The sequence below is a fragment of the Vulpes vulpes genome, chromosome 1 (assembly GCF_048418805.1).
Source record: "Vulpes vulpes isolate BD-2025 chromosome 1, VulVul3, whole genome shotgun sequence".
In the NCBI taxonomy this organism is placed as follows: Eukaryota; Metazoa; Chordata; class Mammalia; order Carnivora; family Canidae; genus Vulpes; species Vulpes vulpes.
In genome coordinates, this window is record NC_132780.1 from 175677949 (window position 1) to 175703440 (window position 25492).

The 25492-nt window shown below is 36.5% G+C and overlaps 1 protein-coding gene across 2 annotated transcripts; it reads left to right on the forward strand.

Moving 5' to 3' along the window:
- Nucleotides 1–865: 865 nt before the first annotated feature.
- On the forward strand, nucleotides 866–24915 carry SLC35A1 (solute carrier family 35 member A1). Of its 2 annotated transcripts, none has more exons than XM_025983842.2 (8): nucleotides 866–1212; nucleotides 2743–2920; nucleotides 15665–15824; nucleotides 16001–16153; nucleotides 19079–19145; nucleotides 21220–21396; nucleotides 21846–21980; nucleotides 23991–24915. In XM_025983842.2, exons 1-8 carry the CDS (start codon nucleotides 1197–1199, stop codon nucleotides 24116–24118), a joined length of 1014 nt encoding a protein of 337 aa, XP_025839627.1. In that variant the 5' UTR covers nucleotides 866–1196; the 3' UTR covers nucleotides 24119–24915. The 2 variants fall into 2 exon arrangements, with proteins under 2 accessions (XP_025839627.1, XP_072593070.1); XM_072736969.1 differs by lacking the exon at nucleotides 866–1212 and adding an exon at nucleotides 1278–2170.
- Nucleotides 24916–25492: the final 577 nt, after the last annotated feature.

The following is a 25492-nucleotide window of genomic DNA, read 5'->3' on the forward strand; positions in this document are numbered from 1 at the left end:
TTTCCATTATTAAAATTAATTTCAGGTATATATGTGAATTTTTAGTTTAAGTGTACGCATAAGAAAATTTGCAGTAGGGAGCTGTACCAATTACAGGAGGAGGAGATAAGAACCGGTGAGCACACATACGACCCAGTACAGGGAAGGTCCAACAGTATTCCAGTATGAGATTAATCAAATTTCCAGCTCTACAAAGCTCCTTCTAATAGGAATATGATGCTAATAAGGCATGAAATTTTTTCCAATAATGTTAATAGACTACGTGTATGTATATCTGATTGTAACACAGTGGTGTATACAACTCACTCAAACCTTTAAAAAATCAATTTAGGGAAAGATGGTGCTACAATTTAGGGAAAGATGGTGCTACAAGCGTAGGCTGCTGGGTATCTTGTATCTGTTCCTGGAAGGGCTGAGGAACCTTCATATTTTTAACCAATCCACGTTATCTGGAAAGGCTTTCATTCTGCCAGTGAATTATTTCTAACATCGCTTATGCTAAGTAGTATCCTCTAGTGAGAGTGAAGATTATAGCAGTCGAAGTAAATGCCTGTTGACACGTCTAATATGTTTTGAAGCCCCTTCGTTGTGAGAGGATCATGTAGTTAGAATGCCTGGCCAAGTCAACATAATCAATGACAATGCCGACAATAAGGACACAGGACTTCTGAAAAGTACATCAATCATATTAAGGACGAGGTACAAATGCAAGGTAATGAACAAGGTGGGAGTTGGAAAAGTTGTCAAAAGTAGTTTCTGTTGCTTTACGGATTCCGGGGGTTTCTAGAACAGCTTTGGCAGGCGTCAATCCCTAAGACTTCCCCTCCAGTCGCATTTGCTACCCAGTTACCTTGGTGAGGACTACAATTCCCAGAAGGCAACGCTCTGCTCCCTTGACTCGGCTTCCTTAGCCGGCCGGAGATCTAGTTTACAGAACGACGCCTTGGACTCGACTTTCGCGCACTTGTCGGCAAGGACTCTCCTCCATCCGGGTCTTCCCATTTTCGGGGGTAGCTCGGAGCGCTGAGCCTAATCTTGGTGTCAGACTGGGCAGGAAGTCGGCGGACGGTCGGCCGCCGGGGCGCTCTAGGCCGAGGGATTTTCGTCTCTATGATCACAGGAGGCGGTCTCGGGTGTCCCGAGGAGGGCGCGCGGAGGGGGCGTGCGTCAGTTCCGCGCGGGGCTGTCGGGGAACCATGGCTGCCCCAAGAGGTGAGGCCGGGGGCCGCCGGGACGGGGGAGCCCGCGGGGGCGGGGGCGCGCGAGCGTCAGCGCCTGTCCGCGCCCGCGGAGCTGCGGGGCCAGGCGTCGGCGTCGGCGTCGGCGTCCGGAGTTTGTTTGGAGCCGCTCGCCGGTGTGAGCCCGCGCGCCGCCGCCGCCGCCGCCGCCGCCGCCTGTCAGGGCAGCGCAGGGCGGGCAGCCTCCTGCTGCGGCTGGCTTCCCCAGGGCGGACTCCGCGCGGGGCTCTCTGCGGCTCCACCCGCCTCTGCCCCGACGAGCTCGCAGCGGGTGGGAACCAAATTCTGACAGGCCCGGGCTGCGGCGGACCCCGAGGGGCCCCGCGTCCCCGCGTCCCCGCAGTACGGTGCCGGGCTCCGCCGGGGTCCGCGGCTGCGGTCTCTTCTGCGCCTTCTGCCCTACGGATGCTCAGAGGCTCGAGGGCGCGCTCCGGGCGCGGAGCCCGCGCCGCGGCTGGTCCCCGGAGCCGCCGCAGGAAGCATCACTGGGGCATTACAGCAGCGCCGATACCGTAACGAGATGGAGAAAGCAGTCGTTAACAGAGCGCCTTCCCTGGAGCGTGTCGTGTGGGGTTTGGGGTATTGATATTTGATGACTAATTGCCATTTCGTGAGAGTGGGTCTGATGCACCCGAAGCTGAGTTTTGTTTCGCTGAGTAGGGTGTGTAAGTTGGGGACGGAGTTGGATTTCTGGACCTTAGAGCTGTAGCTAGGACAGGTTGGGCGACACCCGGATTCCTTCTCCACCCTTCTACGGACTATATTTGGCTTCACCCCTGAGTAAATGTTAAACAAACACTTAAAGGATATCTTCCTGCATGGGTGCCAAGTTATTTTCCTGGTTGGGGAACTCACGATTATCATTAAAGCCCTGCCAGGGACATTGTCTGGAGTCGTGTATCACGCTCTTCTTATGCATTCTCCCATTTCGAGTAAGTCCAACCTTCAAGAGTCTTTTTGTAGCAAAACAGGAATTAAGGGGGAAAAAAATAGAATTGTTTCGGCAACTAACATAGGATGGGGGCAGCAAGATTAATGATGAGCAAAGCTTCAAAATTACAGAATTCAAATCATTATCTGAAATAGTTGCAGTTATTTACAGATTTAGGCTTATTGCCGATAAATATTTGTTCTGCCTTAGCCATAAGTCTTATATGCCTACTATAAATGTGTGATACTAACATTATATCATAAAGATATATTAAATATGTAATTTATTATATCCCAGGCTAGCGTCAGTATGCCACATAATCTTGCAGTTGGGGCATCCTTCAGGGACAAAATCTTTGCTTAACTGGTTGATATTTAAAGCCAGCTGTATTTTGTCTATGTATGTTGGTGTTCATGTACTCGGAAAGTATTGTTTTGAAATAAATTGTCAAATATCCTGGGTTTTAAAAAGTATCTTGTGCTTGAAGTTGGGAAGCATTTTGAGGTATAACATTAATTTTTATAAACATAATGCTGTCTACTAAATAATATCTTTGTTGCACATATTTTCCAGAAAATGTCAGTTTATTATTCAAGTTCTACTGTTTGGCAGTGATGACCCTGGTGGCTGCAGCTTATACCATAGCTTTAAGATACACAAGGACATCAGACAAAGAACTCTACTTTTCAACCACAGCCGTGTGTATCACAGAAGTTATAAAGTTATTGCTAAGTGTGGGAATTTTAGCGAAGTGAGTATAAATACTTCTTAGTGTGTGTAATTGTTAATTCTCCACTTAGTTATTTTCTTTATTAGAAAATTCTGGCTGCATCTTCATAAGTTTGATTGCTCTAGAGCAGTGTTTCTCAACCAGCGGCAGTTTTGCTCCACAGGAGATCTTTTTTTAGTTGTGTCCACTTGGGTGATGCTACTGGCATCTGCTGAGTGGAGGTTAAGGATGCTGCTGAACTTTCTGCGATGCACAAAACAGCCCTCTGCAACAGAGACTCATCCAGCCCCACATATTCATAGTGCTGAGGTTGAAGAATGTTGTTATAAACCAGGGGTTGGCAAATTATGACTTGTGGGCCAAACCCAGCTTGCTGCCTCTTTTTGTTGTAGCAGAGATTGTGTGGCTTACAGCCTCTGAACTATTTTACCATTTGACCCTCACAGAAACAAATTAGTGATTTCTGTTTCAGAGGCATATAATGATAATAATAGTTAATGTTTCTTGAGTGTTTTGTGTGTTAAGTACTGGGCACTGTCCTAAGTACTTTTCATCATCTAATCTGTATACATTTTTTTTTTGGTAAGTTCTATACCCTTATTTTGCCTGTACACCATCTGAGGTTTCTCAATATTATACTTACATTAATATGTGGCAACACTGGGATTTTTTTTTTTTTGAAGATTTTATTTATTTATTCATGAGAGACACAGAGAGAGGGAGAGGCAGAGGCAGAAGCAGGCTCCATGCAGGGAGCCCGACATTGGACTCAATCCCCGGTCTCCAGGATGACGCCCTGGGCTGAAAGGTGGCACTAAACTGCTGAGCCACCTGGGCTGCCAACACTGGGCTTTGGATCAGTGACCTTTTAGGAGAATCATTTTAGCTAAGGATGCATGTGATATGAGAGAGGTTTAGGAATAGGGACTTTGAAGTGACACAGACTTAATTTTAAACTTAGATGAGTTTGCACATATCTTTTAATCTCTCTAAGCTTTAGTTTCTTTATATTTTAATTGCAGAAAATAATATAGGGTTGTGAGAATTAAGTAAAATCCGGTAGGAAATTGCATTGGGAGATTTATGAGATGTGAACCCTTTTGGGTCATGTGGCAGGTGATAATTCATACAGATTTCAAGATGTGATTTAGTGAGAGTGGAGCACCAGTGAGGAATAGCATGTGTGTAAGCTTTTAGGTAGAAACACATTGCATATAAATACTTTTAAATTTCATTTAATAGATATTTACTGATTTTTGTGTTAGTTTTATAAAATGTGTTGAATATACAAGTATGAATGAAATATATATAGTTTCTCCTTGCTTGGAGCTTAGGTTTAGAAGAAGAGAGAAAATCAGTAAACACATGCATGATTACAAATATTATGTGAAAAAGTATAAAAATGCCTTGGGGAGGGAGAAAAGAACACAAATAACTTGAAGCCATGTGGTAGCAAGCTTTAATATATTGGAGTTTAGAGGCACCTGAGTGGCTCAGTTGGTTAAGCTTCTGCCTTCGGTTTAGGTCATGATCTCAGGCTCCTAAGGCTCCCTGCTCAACAGAGTCCGCTTCCCCTTTTCTGTCCAACTGTCTCCTCTGCTTGTGCTATTTTTCGGGTACTCTGTCTCTCAAATAATCTTAAAAAATAATTTATCTTTTGGGCTTAGTTGTTAGGTTGTAAGTTGGGTAAAATCTCAGACCTTTTACAGTTTCTTAATAAGATTCATTTTTATGGAGATTTGGCTTTGCTTGGGGGATTCGTCATTCTGGATAATGTCAGATAAATGAGAGGTCTTATTGTACCTTTAAAAGGTAATGTTCCAAAGGCAAAAACCTCTACTACAACTACAAAAACTCTACAGCAACTTCTGTATAACCTAAGAGTTTAATAAAATCTTAAGGCTTGGCTTCTTTTAAGACAAATACAGAGATATTGATAGAAGAGGGAGAAGGGAACCCATCTCCTTTTTATTCCCCAAATTCCACAGGGAGAAAAAATTGTGACTCAAGGATGAAATAGGACTGTCAGGCATGGCATCAGCCATTTTAAACTCTAAGGTCAAATCATTCAGTTGTTTTGTAACTGTTGGGAATGTTTAAAAACCAATGTGTAAAAAAAAGCAGCGAGGTCTTTGGTGTAGCTCAGCCATTGAGCTGTATTCTGCGAAACCACTTGGATAGACTTTATTTTGATGTTTTTCCAGCCTTGCAATGCTTGGTGTGTAGTATTTCTTATTTTTCAGTTATTCAATATTATGGGTATGGTCAGCTATAGTTTGTTTTGTGGAAATTTTTTTGAAAATTACATAAAAATAAAAACCCAAATAATTTCTGAGAATTCACCAGACAAGTCAGATAATGGTGCTGAAATAATAACAGTATGGAAAACCAAATACTGTACTTGATGAACATGATCATCCTCAATAATAAGTTGCTGTGTCTGACACCAGCATAATGTAAAGGCTCATAAGAGAGGCTCTTTTATGAACCTGTACCTGCAGAGTATACAAGACTAGGGACAACCAAAAAAAAGTAAAGAATTATGACATACATAGTTTTGGTAGCTGGCATTTGATATCATATGGCTAACAAGAATTTGATGAAGAAGATTCATTTAAAGCACATAAGAGTTTCTAAGTGGAAAAAGCACTTGGAATGAATTCGTAAAACATGAAATTAAATGCATTTGAAACTATTGGATTTTATTATTTTATTTATTATTATTTTTAAAGATTTTATTTATTCATGAGAGACACAGAAAGAAGGCAGAGACAGGCAGAGGGAGAAGCAGGTTCCTCCCAGGGTGCCCGATGTGGGACTCCATCCTGGAACTCCGGGATCACACCCTGGGCCAAAGGCAGACACTCAACCACGGAGCTACTCAGGCGTCCCGAAACTATTGGATTTTATTTTATTATTTTATTTTATTTTTTTAAAGATTTTATTTATTTATGACAGAGAGAGAGAGAGAGGCAGAGACACAGGCAGAGGGAGAAGCAGGCTTCACGCAGGGAGCCCGACGTGGGACTCGATCCCGGGATGCCAGGACCACGCCCTGGGCCAAAGGCAGGCGCCAAACTGCTGAGCCATCCAGGGATCCCCTGGAAACTATTGGATTTTAAAGTGAATATAATTTTTATGGAGAATACGTTCGCAAATTTTCATGTGCTTATTCAGAACACATTGATAGAAACTACCTGTCATTCATAACAAGAGAATATTTTATTTCTTGGAACAAAGAATTTGCTTAGAGTGTTAAGAATGGTCATTTCTTAGAATGGTTAAAAAAAAAAAGTGAAAGATAAAGGAGAATGATTTCAACCTAGGAAGTCACAGATTGATACTTATAAAATGAAATCAAAGGATATTGTGATTGCTTCTTTAGCAATATGTGATGAGACCTTTGATAATGAAACTAAAGCACAGTGTAGTTCTGTCCTCATGGAGCTTATAGTCTAGTGGAGAACCAGATATTAAGCAAATAAGTAATATATGCTGTTAAGAAGGGTAACTAGAAGATGCTACAAATAAGTATAATAGAGGGTCTCCATTTGGGTTGGAAGGCTTTCTGAGAAAGTTACATTTAAACTAGACCTGAACATTGAGTACAACTTGTGTAGGATAAGAGCACAGAGAAAGAAGAGAGAATAGTGTGTTTGAAGTCCCTGAAGCAGGAAAATTCTTGACTCTTAGGGAATAACGGCAGGAAATCAGTATGTCTCAGTGGTGCTAAGATGAAGCAGGAGAGGTCTACAGGGTATCAAGGTAAGTCCATGGGCCCGTGAAGAATTTTGGATTTTATCTAAAGTGCCCTCAGAAATAACTGAATGGTTTAAATCAAGGACTAACCAGGACAATCCATTTTGCTTTAAGAGTCATTTTGATCTTGAGGAGAATGGATTAGAAGGGTGCCAAGGGTTGGAAATAAGGAAGCTTATTAGGCTAGAAATAATGGCCTACTATGACAGCATAGAAGCTAATGGATCTGAGTTAACGTTCTGGAAGGAGAATCTATAGGAGTTGGTGATGAGTTTGGGTACACAGTCGATTTGTATTATTCACAGTAGTTATGTTCTATGAAGTTACCATGGACACTGAATTAGTGAATATTGCTCTGCTCCTAAGGCAGAAACAGTGTTAAGTTCCTGTGAGTCTCTGGTTGCAACATTTTCATCAACTGATCAATATATAACCTTGTTTTATGCATGTTTCTTTTTAAAGACACCTTATTTAATATATGTTGATTAGCATTGAACTCACAGCCAATAGCTCTATAACTCATGCCTAAAGAAATCTTATCTAACTTGTATTTTTCTCCTTAAGGCACATTACAGCTGTCTTGGACTTGGACATTATGCTTGGGGGCCATTTTAGAGAGCAAAATCACCACCAAAAAGCTCCCAAATAGGGAAAATGTTGCACTAAATAGGCTACATTTGCTTACGGTGTAAGAACTGAAACAAGAAGACAGAGCATTGTCTTTTTTCGACCTCGACTGGGGATGTGTATATTAGGCAATTCCAATTTTTGGCATCTCTGTACATGTTTGCCTATGATTGTACAAGTGCTAAGAGTATTGATTTTGGGGTTACAGATACATGTTAGCAAATAGGCAGATTTGTACACACAGAACCCATGAATAATGAGGATCAATTACAGCAGATGAGGCAAGGGGGATCTTAAGAATCGTTTTTCTTATAAAAAACTGGGTACAGTTATTTTTTTCTGAGACAGGAAGAAAAGCAAATTTGAGGGAAGGGGATATCAATACTTTCATTTTGGGTAGGTACAACATTGAGTTTTTAGTGCCACTGAGATATCCAAGTGGGCTGTGGAAAATAGGCAATTGCACTGATGAGTTTGGAACACAGAAGAGAGGTCTGGGCTAGAGAAATAAATATGGATGTCCTTATCACATAAACTATATAATCTCATGGGATTAGAAAAGATTGGTAGAAGAGAGCAATCTCATAGAAGTATTCTCATTTTCAATGCCCTTTAACTCTGTTTACCTTAAAGATTCCTATTTTCTGGACAATATAACCAGAAACCACAGAACCTACATGAAGAGGAACACACAGTAATATGTGCAGTATGTAGACAAACGGGAGTCAGCTTATTTAAAAAATAACAAGTCAGTCTGGTCTGAGGCAGTGTCTCAGAATTCCCTAGGAGTTAAATTAAGCAGATTAAGGTAAACATAACTTCAACCAAGTGCCCAAATTAGGTAAATTAGAATATTTAGGTCCTAAGAATTTAAGCAGAGGCAGTTGTAGCTCCAGGGATGGTTCCTGGTGAGCTTTGGAGGTCTACAGTCTAGTCACTCTTCTCATGTCAGAACTTGAGACTGGAAAGGGACTAATTAATATAATCTTGGTCTAATAAATTTGATCTGACCAAATGGATTTGGTTCCAGACTCTTGTTTTAAATGAATCGCCAGTCTCTCAGGATTTAAGGTGGTACGGAGTTTCTGTATGTAGGGAATCCTATTTGGACAGAATTCATATTGGCAATCCAGATCACATGGCAGAGACTCCATTCTCTTTGGTTCCTTCTCTTCCTTTTTCCCTTTCCTGGGGTCGGAATAGTGGGGTTGCATCCCCTGAAGCATAGGTAGTAGTATTAGTATGGTAAAAACCCTTTGTAGTCTGAAGGGTATAGCTGGCTTGCTGAAACACTGGAAGACAATAGCTTAATTTTAATCTCAAATCTTCTTTGCCCTATTTATATATAGTAAAAAAAAGTAAATTATAAATGAAATTCAGTTAAAATTTTTCTGTGTGATGTGTTTAAGGTATTTAACTTTCTGAAGGAAATGTAGACTTGCTTTGGTGAGGAGTACAGTATATAACATCTTTCAGATTGTGGTAAGAGAACAAAAGGCAGAGAAATGCACACCTTGGTGTGGTCTCCAAGAAAACTGGGCATTAAATGAGGAAACTACTTCTATAATATATAATGTTGTAAGTTAAAACCGCCTTAGGAAAACCAAAGAATAATGCTGCTTTTTGGCACTATCGTAAAAAAGGAATTTTTGAAAACCTAATGAGCAGATACCTAACTACTTTAGAAAGCAAGAAACTACACTCTGGAATACAATCTGTTAATCACTGTCAAAATGTGTTGTGTAAAGTGCCAAATATCTTTTAAGATTGCAGCAATTAAATTTGCTGCATTCAGATATCAGGATTATTGCTATTGAGAGTGGCGGGCTGCCAGAGTGATGTTAAGGAAACATTCTTTCCTGTCTCCCCTCAGTGAGGGAAACATGCAGGTAGATACAGCCAATTTTCATTCCTTTCTTGTCCTTCTATTTTAGTTGTAGCTATAATTTCATCTTCTATTATGAGAAATCTTAGGTTGAGGGAAGATTTATTTGCCAAAGATACCTCGAAAGTGATTGGCAGTGAGAGGATTAGAAGACAAGTTCCCTGATCTCTAATTTTCAAATGATGGGTCTTTCAGAACAGTGAAATAATTGAGCAGGTTTTGATTAGCTAAGACAAAGATAAGAATGTAGTAGCATTGTTAGACATTTCAGTGATTTTGTTTTATTTTCTGATTTTTCTTTTTTATTTCTGAATGCCAACATTTTACCGTGCACATTTTATATTCTTTCTCTGTATATACTTGTGCATTTTTTACAAACTATTTGAGAGGAAGGTCACACAAGATGCTACTTTGTCCCTAGATTCTTTAGTGCATATTTCCTAAAAACAATGACATTGTTACCTAATCATAAAATACCAAAATTGAGATACTAGTATTGACACAATATTATTATTTAATTGACAAACCTTAGATAATTTTGCCAATTGCCCTAGGGTCCTTAAATAGTAGAATAATTACATTCAGTTGTCACATCTCTAGCTTCCTTTAATTTGGGACAATTCTTCCAAATTTCTTTTTTGCATGTCTTTGACATTGTTGAAGAGCATAGTCCATTTATTTCATAGAATGTCAATTTATGTTTATTGAAAGCTTTCTTATGATTAAATTTAGTTGTATTTTTTTGTTTTTGTGGCCAGAAATATCACAGAAATGGTGTGTCCTCACTGCAGTGTATCATCAGGCATGTAATATCTATTTCCCCATCACTGGTAATTTAATTTTGATTTGATTAGGGTAGTGCCTGCTAAGTTTCTCCACATAGAGTTACCCATTTTATCTTTGTCATTAATGAATATCTTGTGGCGAGATACTTCGTGGCTAAGGAAATACTGTTTCTCCTATCATTTTCACTCACTAAATTTATTGCCCATTGATGTTGCCAAATAGTAATTTCTTAATTTCATTGTTCCTTGTACATTTATTAGTTGGCCTACTCTAAGAAGCATTCCTTTTCTGTTTCTGTCTCTCTCTCATACACACAGCATAGATTCATGGATTCATTGGGCTGGAATCCATTATCATTGTTTATTTTGATGCTAAAATTATCCCAGATTAGGGCAGTGGGATCTTCAAGTTTTTTCCTGTTTCTCTTTTCTTTTTTTTCCTTTTCTTTCTTTCTTTTCTCCTTCCTTCCTTCCTTCCTTCCTTCCTTCCTTCCTTCCTTCCTTCCTTCCTTCCTTCCTCTTTTTCTTTTTTCTCTTTCTTTCTTTCTTTCTTTCTTTCTTTCTTTCTTTCTTTCTTTCTTTCTTTCTTTCTCTTTTCTTTCTTTCTTTCTTTCTTTCTTTCCTTTCTTTCCTTTCTTTCTTTCTCCTTTTTTTTAATGTTTCTGTATGTGTATGTGGGCATACATATGTCTATGTCTGTGTGTATAACCATGAGTTGTAATATTGAGATCTGTAATTCTGATCTCATACACAGTTTACTTTAAAACGTCCCTTCCCATAGTTGCTCCCTTCTCTAATGGTGATGTGTCTAGGTTCTGTTAACCTTAAGATATTTACTTATTTGCTTGATTTTCGAGTACATGAGTAGATTCAGTTTCTAACATAGAGTTGTGAAAATCCTACTCACTAAACAGTATTTATATGTAGTTCTTTTTGCCTTTCATTTTAGAACATACAGTAAGAAGACTTTTTTAAGAATAGTTGGGTCAGTTCTTTTTTCCCCTTCAGTGTAATTTTGTTATTCATTTAAAAAAAAAAACCTGACAAGTTTTTCTGGTTTGTTTGTAATTTTAGGTTTCCCCATTCTTGTTGATTTTACTTATAATTTATAGTAATTTTTGGAATGTGAAATTATACTTATTTCAGTAAGCTAGAACTGCAAGAATAGGAATGCAGGGAAGAATTAATAGATGGCTGCTTAGGTAAGATTTAAAGTTTACGTGGTCTGATTGGTGGAGTTTTAATTACCCATACTATGCATATATGGATGGTATATGCTAATGCTCCACTTTACTTTGTTTTTCCTGCTTAAATGTTTTATTTTAGAGATTGTTCCATGTCCGTACATAGAAATCTAAATCTAATTCTTTTTAAGAGCTGCATGGTGTTCCATTATTTGGATGTATTATACATACTAGCCTCTATTGATGGGCATTGGGTTGTTTGCAATCTAAACAAAGGCATAACAACCCATCTTCTTACACTGTTGTGCATATGTATGATTACATCAGATCACTTTTAAATTGAAGAGGAAATTACTAAATCCTGTTTTTAGGAGGAGGGGACAGATTACAGTTCAAAGTTGCAAAAGTTCTATGTGATTAAATCGATTTTTAAAGAACTTTGAATTACCAATTTTTGAGTTATACTCTAAAACTTAAAACAGTATAATGTCTAAAATATTTTGGTTTTTCAAACTAGTTACTACTCCAGGTCACAGGAAAATTACTGGTTAGCTGTATGCTTTATTAAATGCTATCATAGCTGTTAAAACGGACAGTTTTTATTTAAATCTGTCACTTGTGGAATGAAGAAATGAAACTACAAAACTTTCACATTGTCTTAGAACAAAGTCACTTTTTATTGTTTGCTCTTCACCAGTCTATAAAGACTAAGTAAACTTAGCAGGTTGTGTAAATGTACTATATTTTGAGTGTGTTTAGTAATAAACCAAATACATTATATAAGACTGGAGAAAATTATTTTATTCCAGAAAAATTATTATTTTAATTATTTTCTGGCATTTCCTAGAATAATGGCTTACATTATAGATTATCTAGTCCTGTTTTGTTTCTCCTGCTGGGTTTGTTTATATATGCATATATATTGTTTATTTTTTATTGCTAAGACTTGGTTTATATTTTTTCATAACTTATTACTACACGTAACATCAGATCTAAACATTTACTTAACCATTCAAACTTCCTAAGCTACTGTTTGTCAAAAGTCACTCTTCTAGAAGACTAGAAATACTGTTCTAATAAAATCTGTAACACTGGGTTTGCATTTTTTGACACCTCTTTGTACCCATGTTGTAACGGGTTTAGGGTCATAGAATGTAAAAGGCATGTACTTTACATGATGCCTCCAAGTAGTTCTCATCAGATCAGGAGCTGGGAGAACAAGGCCTACTTTTTGACCAAATATAAATATAGGTCAGAAAAAATTGGTTTCAGCCTGTTGATAGGAAATTTTTAGGGGGGAAGGTACCAGTGGAATCTCTGTAATCAATGAGGAGTTTCAGAATTTCTTCAGATAACAAAAGGTTGCACATTCTATTCCAGCGATAAAAATCAAAACAAATTGTTCAATTAAGAAATTTAATGGGAGACTATATCTAAGAAAAAATTTGTGCTTTTGGATTACACATGCTCTTTAAATCTAGCAATGTCACATACAATGGAGTTTAATACATTTGTTTTTTACAAAAGGTACTTAGTTAAAGTATTTGATTTCTAAGAAAACAACAGGGCAGGAAAATGGAAGAAAAAAATCACCTTTGGCTTTTATGTGCTCCTTTTTATAGTATATTCAAGGCTGTAGTATATTTAGAATTGATTATTTTTGTTTAATAGTAAAACAGTAGATGACAACTAGTGTTTTCTAGAAGATATATTGTTATTTTTTATCTTTAGTGAGTAAAGCTAATTATAAGCTTTAAGAGCTATATTCTTAACATGTGTTAAACAGGATTTAATTTGATTAATACTAAAATCATTTACTTCCTTAAACTGTGTGCTAAGATTCCCACATATTCTTTCTTAGGCCCCCTAAATCTCTTTATTTTACTGATATTTTTCTATTCTTGAGCTTTTGTTTTTTAAATTATTTTTTAGCATCCTCTGCCTTTGTAACTTAGTTCAAAATATTTTATTATAATTATATAATACTGCTATAATTATAAGGCACTACAGTGAAACCTGAACTCTCCAGTAGTTAACATTCTAATATAGCTTGGCTTCTCTAATATCTGCATTAGAAAAGGAACCAGAAAAAAGTACTGAAACCTTTCTGGCAGTGAATAAGTAGCTCCTAAGCATTCAACAGAAAGGATATAGCCAGGAGAGCCAAAAAGATCTGAAGGTCATTCCTGATAGACTATATTTACTGGTTTGTCACAATGAAGGAAAGGAGTACTCAGGTTGACAAGTGATGTCTCATAGGCACTACTTTTATGTTGAAAGCTGAAAGTGCAGTAGAAGAGATAAGGAGAAAAGTGTCAGGGAGAAAAGGGACCACAGCAATTCTGATACTGATACAGGCATGGTGGAATAGTAATGAGGTACTTATGTAGTCCATATTCCAACAAGGTAAAGAGGGTCAGTGATAAAGAGACCACCTCTTTTCTGGATAGGCGATAATTCATTTGATATTATTGAAGGCTTAGAGTATCTCTAAGGGGTAGAGGTAAATTGGCATTGCCCAGAACAAGTGATTAGGGAAGGGATAATAGCCACTATACTCGAGCTTGGGGAATCCAATGTAGGAAATCAGTGAACATGGCAGTGGAATGTGGGCGATGGGTACAAACAGGTATCTCTTAGTTCTTTAGGGAACCACTCTGCAGATAGAGCAGTATGTGTCAGTATTTTAGAAGGCATTAAAAGTAACAGTACACTGAAAGCAATGTCCTGTACTTCAGTTTTATAAGATTTATATCTCTGCTATCTTGTGCTTACTAGTGGGAAATAGGACATTAAGGAAAATGTTCCGGTATGTTTTCTAATACATCATCCTGTTACGATAGCTCTTTTGAGCTGTACTCCTGTGGTTCTTCATTCTTATTTTGTTTCTCTTTAGTTTTGTTTGTCAATTCTATAATTGAGGGAAAACATTCTCTGAAAAAAATGAGTTTTGAGGTGTTGAGGAAGCATATAGGACATCTTAGGCATTCAAAATTGAAAAAAGACTCAAATGTTTAAAGGGCCAATCTTTAGTACTGGAAAATTCTACTACCTAGAATTTCTTCGTAGTCATCTTTTTGATATTCTTTCCCTTTTCTGAATAGAGTTTATAGCCTGCCACCAAGCCATGTGCATTACTTTTCAGCATATAGATTTACCATTGTGGGGTAGAGCATGTTGAATTTGGCACCTGAAGAAGACCTGTAACTAAGAAGGATGTCTTGTTTCTATGCTAGGCCAAATTTCCTGTCACACGTAAGCATTTTCTTGGGGGCTGGAGAGTTCTACAGTGGATAGGTATAGGTAATAAGTTTGACATTGTTGACTTTTTGCTCCCCTTCAGAACATGTGTAATTATTTTTGCTGTATTTATATATGACCAAATTCAGTTAATGACTGTTGATTCTGTTAAGCAAACATAATAGAGGCTTAGTGTGACTGTCATTAACTTGGAGTTGAAACAGATCTGTTTCCCTGCAGAAATATTATGGCCTTGTCCTCTTAAGGATTTTGTGAACTGCAGTCAGGACCCTTTTGATATAAACCCTTGTATGGTGTTGATGCTTAATATAAGACACACTTTTTTATTTTCAGGAAATTTTCAAGAGGGCAAATATGAACCGAATTAACTAGTTCCTCCTGAGGAAAAAATAAGAATAGTTAAGAGCATGTATCATCAGTATGCATCAAGCAGCAAACTTTATGTACATTACAAATACAGTTTAGTATTGGTATTAGTAAATTATTATTTCTTGCAAATTTTTTGCAGTTGGTATTAGTAAAATTATTTCCTGCAAGCTTATAGATATGTACTGCAGTTTTATAAGAGTATGCTTTGATTTATCGTGTACTAGATTTCATAAGCACTGAACTAATTTACAAAGAATATTGACCTGAATTGCTCAATCCCTATCCCAAGTAACTTCCATAATTATCAAAGCTTTTTTCTTGTTTGTAATTTAAACCTATAGTAATTAAAAAAACAAAACCTTTAAAAATAGATAAGCAATCTAATTAGAATAATGAGGGTGAGCTTGATGTAATGGCAGTTAAAATGGGAGGGATTAAATTTTTATAGGTAATATCAGCAATTCTGGTTTCCTATTATGTCATTATTTAATATACTTAAAAACTCCTGGAGCTTTGACCAGAGGTTGATGATGGTAAGCCTCATTGTCATATTTTCTCAAAAAAACCTTATAATTGTTTTTCTTTTACACAGTTATATTTCTTTTAATCTAAAATTAGTTGAAATTATAAAAACAAAATAAATATGCTAAATTACATCAATAGACCTAACACCTTACAGCTATTCTGTGTGAAGGAATCTTATCAAAAGGACACTATATAGAGGCACCTGGCTGGCTTAGTTGGTAAAGCACACGACTCTTGATCTAGGGGTTGGGAGTTGAGCTGCATGTTGGGTGCAGAGTTTATTTAGAAATAAAATCTTAAAAAAAGAAAAGAAAAAGAAAAAGATGCTCTTTAATTTTCTCACCCCTTTCTCTCCCTTTTGTTTTCAAAGAGAAGCTGGTAGTCTGGGTAGATTCAAGGCATCTTTAAAAGAAAATGTCTTGGGGAGCCCCAAGGAACTGATGAAGTTAAGTGTACCATCATTAGTGTATGCTGTTCAGAACAATATGGCTTTCCTAGCTCTTAGCAATCTGGATGCAGCAGTATACCAGGTAAGTGGAGGTGAATAACAACAAAAAATATAGGATCTTAAAAACAAGTTTTTAGGGTGAAAAGATTTTTATTAACCCTTTATCACATTATATTTTTTCTCCATAATTCTGTTAATATCAAATATTTGTGTCAGGACTATTGTTAGGAGTTCATTAATTCATTGTTTTGTTTCTAGGTGACCTATCAATTGAAGATTCCCTGCACTGCTTTATGTACTGTTTTAATGTTAAACCGGACACTCAGCAAATTACAGTGGATTTCAGTTTTTATGCTGTGTGGTGGAGTCATACTTGTACAGTGGAAGCCAGCCCAAGCTACAAAAGTTGTGGTAAGAAACAAATACCATACCTAAAATAGAAGACTTCCTTAAGTCTTATGACACTTTAGACAGTCATATTGATGAATGTAGTATGATTACATTTCTTTGACTGAAAGGAATCTTTGCCCTACAGATAGGCATTTTTAATTTTTTTTACTCCCTTCGGATACAGATAATATAACTGATTGGAATCCCCTCCTTTAGTTTTTCTGGGTGGGAATATGACTAAAATATATTAGAGATGGAAAATACCATTAATGTAATCAACCCCCTTCGTTTTATGGAGGACAAAATTGAAGTTCAAACAACTGAAGTAACTTGTTCATAGTTACACACTAACAGCTAACCTGTGATATAATTTGATCAGTTTCCAGTTTGTATGTTCAGAACTCACAGGCCTTTTAGACATTTTCTCAAGAACCCTAAGCAAGGTTTTCTCCATCTAATTGTCATTTTTCTTTCAACTCCCAGTTTTTTAAAATCTTTTTGTACATACTCCCACTGTCAGTGATAGGGATTATAGAATAGTAGTGTTTTTACTGATAATCAATAATTAAAATAGGGCCAAAAGTGCCTTTATAATTTTCAGTTTAAGAGTTCAGTGTTAAGGTACATACCTGATTTTTTTTTTTTAAAGTGTAACATACGGGATCCCTGGGTGGCTTAGCGGTTTAACGCCAGCCTTCGGCGCAGGGTGTGATCCTGGAGTCCCGGGATCCAGTCCCGGGATCGAGTCCCACATTGGGCTCCCTGCATGGAGTCTGCTTCTCCCTCTGCCTGTGTCTCTGCCTCTCTCTCTCTCTCTCTCTGTTTCTCATGAATAAATAAATAAAATCTTTAAAAAAAAATAAAGTGTAACATACTTTATAGATTATTTTTACAAAGAGAATTAGGAAATAGAACTGTAGTTCAGGAATTTCCCTCAACAACTGAAGACTCTCTTTACCTCTTAGGAAATAAAAGACCACAGTTCTCCTATAAATATAAGGTGGCTGAGGATGTATGGAGAGCTTGTGCCAAGTAGGAAGTCAGTCATTTTTTAGGTAGTTTCTAGCCAAAAACTAGGTGGAGGATTCCCCCCTCACCTGCCAGAAAATGAGGTTTAGATGAATATTTATTGTCTTCACATATTTAATATATTCTTGGTGGTATTTCAAGACAGTGACCAAATATGTACTGCACATTTAATTCAGTTGTAGACTCTCATAGAAATAATTTATTGGGAAGTAAGGCAAACAGAAGTGAAATATGAACTTTAAGACTTCACACCATTAGAAAGCATGCTAGGTCCACCTCATATAGGTAATGTATGTGAAAAGCTCAGTAATCTAACGCAGAGTATATGGTAGCTTTCCTACTTTTGGACCACTCTATAAAGTTCTTTCATATTTTAAGCAAAGTGCAGCTTCTGGCAACTGCCCCTCATTGTTCTTTGTTCTTGTTAGACTAACGCAAATCCCAATTCACTATATATGATGATCCTTTGTATGTTTGAGGACAGTCACACCACCACCATCCAAATCTTTTTCCTCCCCATTGAGACAACCTTGTTGTTTCTTTCATAATACATTTCTAAAGATTTCTTGCTCCCTGCTGCTTGTCACACAGTACTTCCTTATATTTCTTATAGATGCATTAATTGATTCTTGTCCTTCAGTAGTCTTAAAACTTGCCACTATCTCTAGATGTTGACAAGCAGTGTGGGGTGTAACTTGTGAACTACCTCCTTTGTTCTGAATACTAGAGACTTGTTAAATTAGCCTATAAGTCTGTAAGTTTTCAGAGGAGGTGGGGGGAGAATAGCCATTCCGTAACTGATTATACACAAAACGTTTCACAGTTTATCACAAATGTGTTATGTGCGTGAGCTTTTCCTAAACCAAAATGCAGAATGTGTGGGAGGGCAGAGTGGTGGGGAGACCAGAGGGAGAAAGAATCTTAAGCAGGCTCCATGCCCAGCTCGGAGCCAGACAGCGGGCTTGATCTCACCACCTTGAAATCATGACCTGAGCCTAAATCAAGAGTTGGATGCTTAACTGACTGAGCCACCCAGACACCCCCATTAAACTTTTTAAGTAAAGTCATGTGTTCTAGCCTTTTGCTAGGTAATCAATAGTAGTAATAACAGCTACAATCACTTACACTATCAGGCTCTTTATTTTGAATAAGGTATGTTATTGTCATAGTATAGTCATATGTCTCAACTCTTACTATTGAGATAGTATTTGTCTCTGAAGAAAGACTGATGAAAGCTCTTTGAGGATTAGTTTAGGTAAGAAAAAGAAATAAAGTTGAAACAGTAGATTATGGCACATTTACATGCATCTTTTAGCACAGAATTAGGATTATATATACCTGTCAGTCTCCTCTATCCTGTAGTCTCCAGTATCCTCTATCCTCATCTATCTCCTCTATTTAAGAACCAGAACTATGTATCATCCTCATTTTTATTCATTTAGTAAATGAGTACATAGTAAGTAAGGTATTAATATTTGATAAAGATTCAGTAAAGTAGGAAAGCTTAAAAGTCATTACCTCATCCTGCAGGTGTTAGGGAATAAATGAGTTAAACTGTTACCATTTACATCATTGACACTATCAGGGCCTGAGTTAGGGTGGTGGCAGAAGTTAAAATTAAGAGGCAAGCTGACTATGCAAAATACTGTGCTAGGTTGCCTGTTGTTAGGAAATGGGCACGCATGTTCTGGTAAATATAAACATACACCACGGCTACAATTTGAGTGATACATTTTATAACTTCAGTGCTTTTTCAGAGATTTCTGGGATGGCCTTTTGTTTGTTTCTGTCTTTCTCTAGAGGATAGCGGGGTCTCATATGGCATATACTTTCAAGAGAATTGTAATTCAGATTTTTATAGTCATTTGCTCTCTTGGATGAATTTTGTCACTAATCACTTTTAAAACATTATTGCAGGTGGAACAGAATCCATTGTTAGGGTTTGGCGCTATAGCTGTTGCTGTATTGTGCTCAGGATTTGCAGGTAAATGATAAATGCATTGTTTTATTCTGTTAAAAATTTTAAAAAAGATTAAACTCTACATAGGGATCTAGTTCATCTTATTTCATCGTAACAATTTTATTCCCAGTAAGGCTTATCCTCCAACTTACTGTTTTGTGCCAGCTGTTTTTTCAGTAAATGTGTGGCAGTGTTGAATTCAGTTCAGACCTCATTCATACTTGCTGTTATCTGAGAACATACTTACATCATGTTCTTACATCATGCTTACCATCAGTCCAGCTAAGGATTGGACTAAGGACCAAAAAGTAAATGAACAAAGACTTCTGAAAATGGAGGAAGTTATTAGCAGTTAGAAAGCTCAAGTATCTCCATTTTCCTGGAAATGGCACTATCTTCAGGTATGATTCTATTGCTTTAGGTGTTCAGTTACCAGCTCAGCATCTGTTTTTCCCTCTTAACCTCAAGTTCTTCCTCTGCTTTAACAGATTAGGAATTCTGGAATAGGGAGAAAAGGAGGGCAGGGTGGAGAGTACCTCAGAAAAGTTAATACATAGAAGCACCAGCCAAAAAGGGAGGGAGGAGAACCAAAATCACTAACATCAAAAAAACATGAAAGTCTAGATTCATGTGTAGGGACAAGAAATCCTCCACTTAATCAAGAAGAGACAAAGTATGGATGTTAGTGCAACATGTGTTTTAGAAATCGTTCCAACAGAGAACCTGAAAGTTCTTTTTAGTAAAGAGTGTATTTGTTATAGCTATGTTATTATTTATCTTTATTTGTTCTTTTTCAAAAGTTAGGATTCTTTTTACTTTTGACTAAGAAAGTAGGTGGGATATGGAAGTGAAATATTGCTTGTAGAAAAGATGTTTGGTAAGAGGAAAACAATCTAAATTTAGGATATATTTAATGATAGCATCATGCTAAATTTTTATTCTTAGGAACAAGCAAATTAGAAACAAAAATTGAATTACCCAAAAAATAATACGCTATTAGACGTTAGTACCATTTTGAACAATTAAATGTTTGTGTCCAACATTTTATTTAGTTCAACCTTTCAATACACAATTTAGGAAATGGTGGGTGGTTTAATATCCCTTTATGCTTGGATTAACTGAGCACCTAATAGTTAAGTGGTTTTCTCAGCTAGAATATTAAAAAATGGGAATAGGAATAGCCATTATATTTGTTCCCTTTCTCTGGCTCTTTCTAACACACATTCACCGAAAACAATCTTGTTTTTCATTAGAATTTTTAGTTGATTAGTGTTTGAGTGGCAGTTTCTAAGTCTGTAATTAACATGGTGTTTATAATGAAAATCTTTGATGAATACATATATACATTTTTAAGTATAAAACTTTTAGCAGTGGTATGTGATTTTGGGTGTATGTAATAAGGAATCATTTGCTCTTTCGGAATATCTGAAGAAAACTATGGACCCTCAACCCCAAGAAAAATACATGTATACACAAAATGTATTATCTGTGAGGGAGTTCATGGTCCTTCTGACATTGTGTATGAACTTGGCTTGTTGAACCTTGCTTTAAAGGAAAATGGCTTCACTCAGCAAGTTCTATTTAAATTTTATTTTAGTTGTTACTCTGTAAAAAATCCCAAGTGGTGATTATATAGGTTATTTTGCAAAGCTGGGAGTTTTCATTACTAGGCAGATATTACAGGGATATGATTTTTTTTTCAGGGATATGATTAAGATAATTGACTCTAATAGTATAGTTTTCTAGCCGACCAAAGCAAGTCTATTATTGGCATTAACAGAGAGCTTCTATGATCTATCTGACTGCTATAATAAAGGCAGAAACTGTTCTTAATAATTTTGAGTCTTCTGTTAAATATGGGTTATAAAGTTCCTTTTTAGTTATTAATCTTTATGCTTTATAAAAATACATGTTGGTAATATCTAAGATGCCACGTGTCACAACCAACGTAATAAATGTGCATTTGATGTAAAATGTGTTTGTTCCCTGAATTATATACCTTACATTGTCATACCTCTGTTCTTGTTCTAAATGAAAGGCATTTTAAATTAATTTTTAATAGTATCTCTCATATTTGCATATCTAATTTTTTTTCCAGGAGTGTATTTTGAAAAAGTTTTAAAGAGTTCAGATACTTCCCTTTGGGTGAGAAACATTCAAATGTATCTCTCAGGGATTGTTGTGACATTAGTTGGCGTCTACTTGTCAGATGGAGCTGAAATTAATGAAAAAGGATTTTTCTATGGTTACACATATTATGTCTGGTTTGTCATCTGTAAGTATCTAGGAATTAAAAGTTCTGGCTAGATCTTTTTTCTTTTTTTTTTTAAGTTGTGTTTTAAGCCTTTATAACATTTTGAAATTGTTCCTCTGATACTTTGAACACCAGTTTGAAAATGTAATTTTGGTTTTATTGACTGACTTTTGTGGCATAGCTATCCCAAAGCAATTTTGCCTTCACAATCAAAAGTATCTAATGTGTTAGCAATAATGTGTACAATTTAGTAGTAGACCACATAGCCCTCTGGGCATGTGAAAAAACAATGTTGTTTTGTAGGAACTATTACTCGATTTTAGTACAAACTCTCTCAGATGGCTACTTGTAAGGAAAATAGTATTTTCCTAGGTAAATTAGTGTGGCATCTCTAGGGGTGAAAATTGCTTTGCCGTCATAGAATGTTCCATTATTTGAGTGTTAAGATTTTATCTCTTTGTGTATACAAGTTCTTGCAAGTGTTGGAGGCCTCTACACTTCCGTTGTGGTCAAGTACACAGACAACATCATGAAGGGTTTTTCTGCGGCAGCAGCCATTGTCCTTTCTACCTTCGCTTCAGTGATGCTGTTTGGGTTACAGATAAGTATGTCTTAGTTTGTATTTTTAAGTTTTTAACACAGAAGAGTTTCCCACTTCTTGATTCATTTCATGTTATTAAATATGGCAGTTGATCATTGTGCTTACTCAGATTGTTTTGTTATAGTTTATAGTTGTATGAGATACGGGTTAGCAGTACTAAGGTGTTTGCAGTCATCCTAGAGCTTATGCTGAGGGGTACTGGGTCTACTGAGAGTGAGAGGGCTATGGAGGAACCTTTTTTGGAGTCAGGACCTCCCTGCTCCCCAGGGTTGAGATACAAAACAACTTGAATACTTCTTACGTCCAGGTGAACATAGTGTTGATTAGGTATGCAAGAAAATGAATACAAGGACGTTAGGGGATGATTCCTTTCAGCAATGCAATTAAAATAAAGCTTTCTATGATGAAGGAAGAACAGAAAACTCATCTCCCCGAGTTTGTACCTTCCTAATTTTTAGACTTGGGTATAAATTGGTTTTGAAGCAACAATCCAAATCTAAATTAAAGATATCTTTGTTTCACTTAATACGTAATTAATATAAAATTAATATAAAATTCATTACCATAGATGACATTCTGGCACCCTCACAATGCGAGTCCTTCTAATATATATTTCCTTAGCCCACACCCAGCATTAAGTTGGCTTCTGAATTATTTAAGTAGTGATTTTGACTTAACATTTCAGGGTGCTGTAATAATAATTTTCTTTACTGATCAATTATACCACAATCTGTTAAATACTGACATTAAGTAAGAGACCTGGCCTATATTTACATTTGATTTTAAAATGGACTCTTGTTATAAATGCAAATAGAGGGACACCAAGCTTGTAGAAATCTTACAAAACCATTTTATAGTATGGTTTTAAGTTCTGCCTGTATCATTTATTAGTTGTGCAGCTTTGGGGTGGGGAGGGAAGTTACTTAACCTGTGTCTTAGTTTCTGCATCTGTAAAATGGGACTGACCATATCACCCATCTGCTAGGGTTGTTTTGGTGAAATGCTTAGAATAATGCCTGGCACACAGTTATGTATTTTGTAGGAGGCCAGCCACTTACCATTTTAGTATCAGTGTATATAGTTCCTGTTTTAGATGTATTTCTTACCTGATTTGGGTGAAATTTTAATTGTAGTTCTGATCCTTCCTTAACAAATCCTTTTGCCTTTGATCCTAAGGGATACTTGGGAACAGTGAAAAATGCTTTTGGTCAGTGTTCTTGCTGATGGTCATGGAAATGAATGAGAACATCTTAGAAATCTTCCAGTTTTCTACTTAGATTTAACTTCCTTTTCTTGAAGGCAAAGCTAGTTAGGAGTGAACTAAAATCATAGCTTGATGTCATTTCTCTGTGTGCCATTTTTAGAGCTGGTAAGATTGTGTTGTTGTATTCCATATAGAATATGGTTCAGTTTTGAACAGAATATACACTTTTGACGTAGACTTTGACATAGTGTTTATGTATAAAATGCCTGTTTGTCAAGTTTGGACAAGCTATAATTAATATCCTAATTTTCAGGATTGAGATTAAAGAAAAAAAAAGCTAGCAGAAAATGGAATTGTACTTAGTAAATCACCACTTCATTTCCTATTCAGAAATTTTCACTGGTTTGAGTCATTGGTCATCTAACTCAGAAATTTTGCTCAACTACTTTTTACTCTAAATTTCTGCAGGTTTCTAGTGCCATGAAAGAGCCACATTCCACTGCTTTTCTTTAAATTAGCATATAGGGAAGTTAGTATATTCTTTGTCAGTGGCCCAGGACAGGCATACTTGTGTTCTTGGAAAGTGTATAGTCATTCCCTTGACTGTACTTTTTGTTGGTGGGGAGGGGCGCTGGGGAGCTAGAATTGATTATCTTTCTAAACCTTACTATCATAAAAATAGAACACTTAGATTTATTTTCCATATGATCTAATGGTATAAACCCATAATAAAAGATTTCAAAATTTAAAATTATTATGACATAGTTTTAAGGACACAAATACAAATTAAACTTATTTTTTTCTTTTCAGCACTCACCTTTGCTCTGGGCACTCTTCTTGTATGTGTTTCTATATATCTGTATGGATTACCCAGACAAGACACTACATCCATCCAACAAGGAGAAATAGCTTCAAAAGAGAGAGTTGGTGGTGTATGATTTCAACCTCAAAAGAGATTCCTACCAAGACTAAGCTGTTTGGATTAAACTAGAGCCTTAAGTCAATCCCAGAAGGTAGCTTAAACAAAAACAATATGTTAACTGTGTTATAAGAATTAAGAAGAAAGCTATCTGAGTGAATTGCTACAAAGATTTAATGTGACCTGTTTTGGGTCAACCTGTTTTAAGAATGAAAGAATTTTATTACTGTATATATATATAATGTATATAAAAAGAATGGAGAGGATATGGTGTTAAAAAAAATCATGTGAGGATACAATATTCAAATAACAAGGTTTGGGACTAGGTTAAGGGTTAAAGTGCCAAAGCCATTTCTGTACGAACTGTTTTCTTGTTCAGGTACCAGGGGAGAAGGACGACCCCTCCTTGTTCTCCAGTTGATGTACAGTATTTCATCCCAGCAGCAGTAAAGACCTAGCTCTTTTCTTACAAAAGAGAGGCAAAACCAAGATAGGCTAGTTCAGAAACAAACTGAATGTCTAACTTCTCAAACTGAATCTATTTCATAATGCAGACAATGACTTCTAGGTGGTGAATGAGTACTCCTGTAAGTGCTGTATTTGTGCCATTCATTGTCTGGATTCATGTTTCTTTGCAGTTAGATGATCTACTTTTCTTCAAAAAATATTTCTAATGTCACTTTTGTACTTTTTTTTATAAAGTATGTTTAAAACTATTGGGCTGTCAATAATTTGTGAAATTTCAGTGTTTTTAAAAAATTTTTCTATAATGTTAATGGGAAAATTCAGCAATAAACTTAATTTATTTATATGAAATCTATGATCACTTTTTGTATTGATTATAACCAGTAAGATAATGCAAAATGTAAAAAACTCAAAATACCAAATTTTTCATTTTTTCTATGTTAGAATTTTAGGGTTCTTTGGTTGCATAAAAACCAAGTCTTGGCTAGCCCTAAGCAAAAAAAAAAAAAAAAAAAAAAGAAAGAAAAAAGTTTATAAGGACTACAGTCAGGGCAGTAGTAGGGCTCTTTTTAGGGAGCTGCTGTTGGAAAGACCAGACTCTACCCATTACTGTCCCTGTATCATTTCACTCAAGATTCAAATCCTGAGGAGGCTACCATAGATCTGGGAAGGGGAACATCTCTCCACATGTGAAGGATTTAGGAATTGCACATTTTATTCCATGGCTGGTTTGTGCTAAGGAAATATTAATGATACTTTAAGTAAAAATTAGTAATCTGGAAGCTAACTTACTTAACATGGATGAATCTTTTCCAGGACTAAGAAGGTATACCATACTTGCCAATATAAAAGTATGTTCATTCAACTGGAGAAGCTTTGGTTCATGCTAATTTGTTTCTCTGTTTGTAAAAGTAAATTGTCACTAGTA

What these genes read in the sequence shown, in the direction of transcription:
- SLC35A1 (XM_072736969.1), top strand. Translation starts at nt 2,023, where the DNA reads ATGTTAAACAAACACTTAAAGGATATCTTCCTGCATGGGTGCCAAGTT. An exon ending in TGGATGCAGCAGTATACCAG is followed by an intron (nt 15,825 to 16,000) that starts GTAAGTGGAGGT and finishes TTTTGTTTCTAG; the next exon opens with GTGACCTATCAATTGAAGAT. An exon ending in ATTGTGCTCAGGATTTGCAG is followed by an intron (nt 19,146 to 21,219) that starts GTAAATGATAAA and finishes TTTTTTTTCCAG; the next exon opens with GAGTGTATTTTGAAAAAGTT.